The sequence below is a fragment of the Populus euphratica genome, unplaced genomic scaffold (assembly GCF_000495115.2).
Source record: "Populus euphratica unplaced genomic scaffold, PopEup_1.0 scaffold1718.1, whole genome shotgun sequence".
Classification (NCBI taxonomy): domain Eukaryota; kingdom Viridiplantae; phylum Streptophyta; class Magnoliopsida; order Malpighiales; family Salicaceae; genus Populus; species Populus euphratica.
In genome coordinates, this window is record NW_011501564.1 from 17138 (window position 1) to 21231 (window position 4094).

The following is a 4094-nucleotide window of genomic DNA, read 5'->3' on the forward strand; positions in this document are numbered from 1 at the left end:
CAAATATCACAGCAACTTGAAAATAACAATATCCTGATATTCATTTGTTTTAATTTAATTTCTAGAAAAAATAAACTTATTTTGATTTACATGATCTCAATCGATTGCTTGCCCATGTTGGCACAACATCGAAGGCCACCTACCCAGGTGACCATCCTGATTTAGATCCTGATTTAGCAAGTAAAGATTTATCATGATTTAAATAAAGCCGCCATTGTCTAGACACCATGTGTCCATCTCCAAGCATGGTTTTGGTCCCATCTCTAAACTAATGCAAAACCAAATGCTTAGCGACCATAGGTGTGAGCTTAAAATACAGTCTGTTGGACTCCCACAATTGAGCAGGAATACCCAAGCAGCCGAGTCAACTTTATGTGACATCAGAATGCAATAAATTTCTTAAAAACAAAATCACAAAAGGTCTCAGAAAATAAACCATTGGCTCTCAGTCTGTGAATGACAGCAGCATAAGAAATACAAACAAATCCCAATCTCAGAGAGCGCCGTATGAAGAGCTCACGATGACACGGTGAGATCAAATCAGTATAGCCACAATCATCATAATATCCCTAAATCCTCCTTTTGGGGTCCGAGTTTATTAATTTTGACAGAAATGCAGAGTACAGGTTCCAAACACTAATCTGAGTTAATCTTAAGCTGATAAAACTATTTATATAACATATCGGTAGGTAACATATCGTCCTGCTGTTTCACTTGGCCTGATAATCTTAACAACTTGTCCACGCTTCAGCCCGTAGTATCTTGCGATTGGATCAGTTATCTGAATGCGAGGCAGCTGAAAATAGCAAACAAATGCATTATAAGGCCTCAAGAAAGTACCAAGTACCAAAGGGAAAACACAAACTGAAGAAGATCAACACCTGTCCAACTAGATAATTCTGTATAATCATTATAAAATAAGAAACTACATTGATTTATTTCATAAGAAATAACCGCTGTCGCCATTGAGGCAATCACTTATGATTGACAAGCATTTGAGCATCTTTTATAAGAGTAAGAGTAAATGAGGACAAGGCAGAGGTAGCATGCGTAATTTTCTCAAAATAACTTAATATAACAAGTCCAAGAGCTAGTTTACTAGAAAATGAACTGCATTACATAGAAGGTCCAAGAATGTTAGCAGTAAGTTTTAAAATTAATTCTCAAAAATCAATTGTTAAGGTTATCCTGACCTGTGTTTCTTTCACCGTGTATCTCTCCAACAATGTTTTCTTCTCTTCATTTGAAAGAACTTGATGTTCAGGTACAAGAACATGCTCTTTGATGTTAACCAACAGCTCAGCCTCCTGTTAAAGGAATTAAAATACGTTAACATTGTATCTTACATTCAGATTTCAATAAAATGGGATCTAATTTGTTCACTGCATTCATCTATATAGCATTATTAAGGCCAACAATCTCACTGTAGGCTACTGCCTGGCTCTCACTAATTTGACTAAACTAACAGAACTATAAGTCCTAAAGATGTTTTACAACAACCAAAAACTCAGCAACTTTTTATTTTCTCAACAAAAATTCTCTCCAGGCTCATTAATGTTCTGTATTGGGTGTATGCAGTAGGATTAGCACTGACAGCTTCAATGGAAGAATCTGGATTTATTCAAAGCTATACCTTCAGATTTTCTTTGCACTCCTCTATCACAAAGTCTTAAATCCTGTTCATGTAAGTTTTCCTAATCTAAATCCATATTGAATTTTGTTGTTAACAGGGAGATCCATATACTAGTAGTCTCAGATGATCTGTTCCTTCTCGTATTCCTAGCTTGGATTAACCAAATGAAAACTGAATTTTGACTCTTAAGATAATAGTTCTTGCTTACTGTGAGATGCCAATTTGCTTTTAAAAATAGGATATCTTCAGCTGAATAGACTTGCATATCTATTAATTACATGTCATTCAATATTGCATAGAAGGACAAGTAACTTGGATGGAGAAGGTTCAAGTTCGACACCCTTAATATCCATGAAAGACATCAAGTGTTTGTGCGTCATTCTTGCTATTGATGAATTAAAATCAAGATATTAATTTGAGTTAATTGGGCAAAAACAAGGGCAGTTTATATTGCAAGATGATGTGGGACTGTAATTTATCCAGATCTATCTGGAACCATGCAACAGAAATGGCCAAGCTAAAAATCCTGTAATCTTCTTTTCTTGTACTCTCAACTCTTAAAAATCTCTAATTTTTCATGATTATTAAATTGTGTTCCTGAGACAAATGGAATTATTCTATACAAAAAGAATTATGCTACGCTGAGAACTTAGATAATTGATTTTGATTTAATTATTTCCCCCCAGAGATCACAGAGGAAATCTTCCACCAAAATTTGATGACACAACTAGCTTGGAGAAATTTAAGCATTTTAAATTCTAGAGGTTGACCAGGGAGACCATCTTAAATTGACTCTCAATGTTTGGTGATGTCTCTAAATACTATTAAATAGTCACCTGACTCCAGCAATCGGAATTTATTTTTACCACAGCATGAATCTACACCTCCCATGTCCATCAACATAATCAACCATTACAAATGTATTTGGATAGCAATTCACCCAATTCCAAAATAGTTATAGAATATATTCAGATACGAAAAAGGATAACAGCTAAGCATATATAACAAAAGAACACCGTAAAAGAAACCACTTCTGTTTTTTTTTCTTTACCTGAAAGACCTCCAAGTGGAATTTTGTAGAGATCTCATTGATACAAGTTCGAGCAAATGGGGTCAAGTTCTGTTGAACAACCAAGATTGCTCTAAAAACATTCTCGGATTTCATGCGATTAGTGTATGTCTTCATTGTTTTAACACCAACTTTAGCTTCCTCTGGAAAGAAAACATAAATCTGCTTTGTACAAAACCCAAAACCACCAATTCGTAAAAGAAAAATTAATGAATAAATAAAACAATAAAATGAATAAAATTACCTGATCAGAACTATCGTTTCGCTTGGTCTTGTTAATAACAAGATCTTCCCTTTTCATGTTATTACCATATTTGGATTCAAATTGCTCTCTTGTCATTTTAATTTCAAAGTCTCCAACAAAATAACCTCTATCCTTGAGCATTTGCATCACTGTCTTTCTAATTCTAAACAGCCTCTTGATTTCTTCTTCTGTTAAAGTCATTTTTTCTTTTGTTCCTCTTTCACCTGATATAATATGTATTCACAACCAAACAAAAATCATTCCGAATTTTAAAACTCGATCAATCAAAACCCTAATGCAAACTATTAGGTTTCAAAAATCCCTAAAAATTCGAGAATACATACATATATATATATATATATATATATTAGAGAGAAAGAGAGAGTGTGACCTGGAGATCGATAAGGGAGAGTGTAAGGTGATCAAAACCCTAGGAAGGTTTATGGAGGAACGGTCTCGCACTTTCTCTGTTTCTTTTGGGGTTCGGAGAAAAGGGGTTAATGCAGGAACAGCCGTGATCATTATTTTGCGGGGTGTCTTAAGTTTGGGTTTTGGAGGGGCCCTTTTGGTATTTCGCTGCTTTTCACTTCTCTCCTCGCCTTTTCTGACCTAGTGCAGCCCTGTTTTTCTCAGTGTACACTTGCATCCGACCCCATACATGTACAACTCGATTCACAATTGACCAGGATTTTTCAGTATTTAAGAAAACAATTTTTTTTATAATATCTCACGAAACACATGCTAATAAACCTTACATACCCGACAATTTTTTTAAGTCGAACCCGACAATTTTTTTAAGTCGCATCTAATATTAGCAACAAATGTCATTTAAAAATACAGAATTACTTGTCATTCTACGTCATAATGATAAGTATTAAGGGTGCAGTTTATTCTATTTTTTATACTTTTTTTATTATAAAGAAGTATTAAATTAATTTTTATTATTTTAATATATTGATATAAAAAATAAATAAATAAACTAACAAAATTTATGTTAATATATTTTCAAATAAAACATTACTTGCAAAAAATAATTGCATTGTATTATCAAACACAAACTACATAATAAATCATTAATTATTTGAATATTCATATATATATATATATATATATATATATAAAGTTTAATGACTAAATATAATATAATT

The 4094-nt window shown here is 33.1% G+C and overlaps 1 protein-coding gene across 1 annotated transcript; it reads right to left on the bottom strand.

Annotated features, from left to right (window-relative positions):
• Window positions 1-386: 386 nt before the first annotated feature.
• NRPB5 (Eukaryotic rpb5 RNA polymerase subunit family protein) lies at window positions 387-3476 on the bottom strand. The gene is made up of 5 exons (XM_011015953.1): window positions 3338-3476; window positions 2947-3170; window positions 2685-2864; window positions 1194-1307; window positions 387-796 (listed from the first exon to the last, which is right to left on the bottom strand). Exons 2-5 carry the CDS (start codon window positions 3145-3147, stop codon window positions 671-673), a joined length of 621 nt encoding a protein of 206 aa, XP_011014255.1. The 5' UTR covers window positions 3148-3170; window positions 3338-3476; the 3' UTR covers window positions 387-670.
• Window positions 3477-4094: the final 618 nt, after the last annotated feature.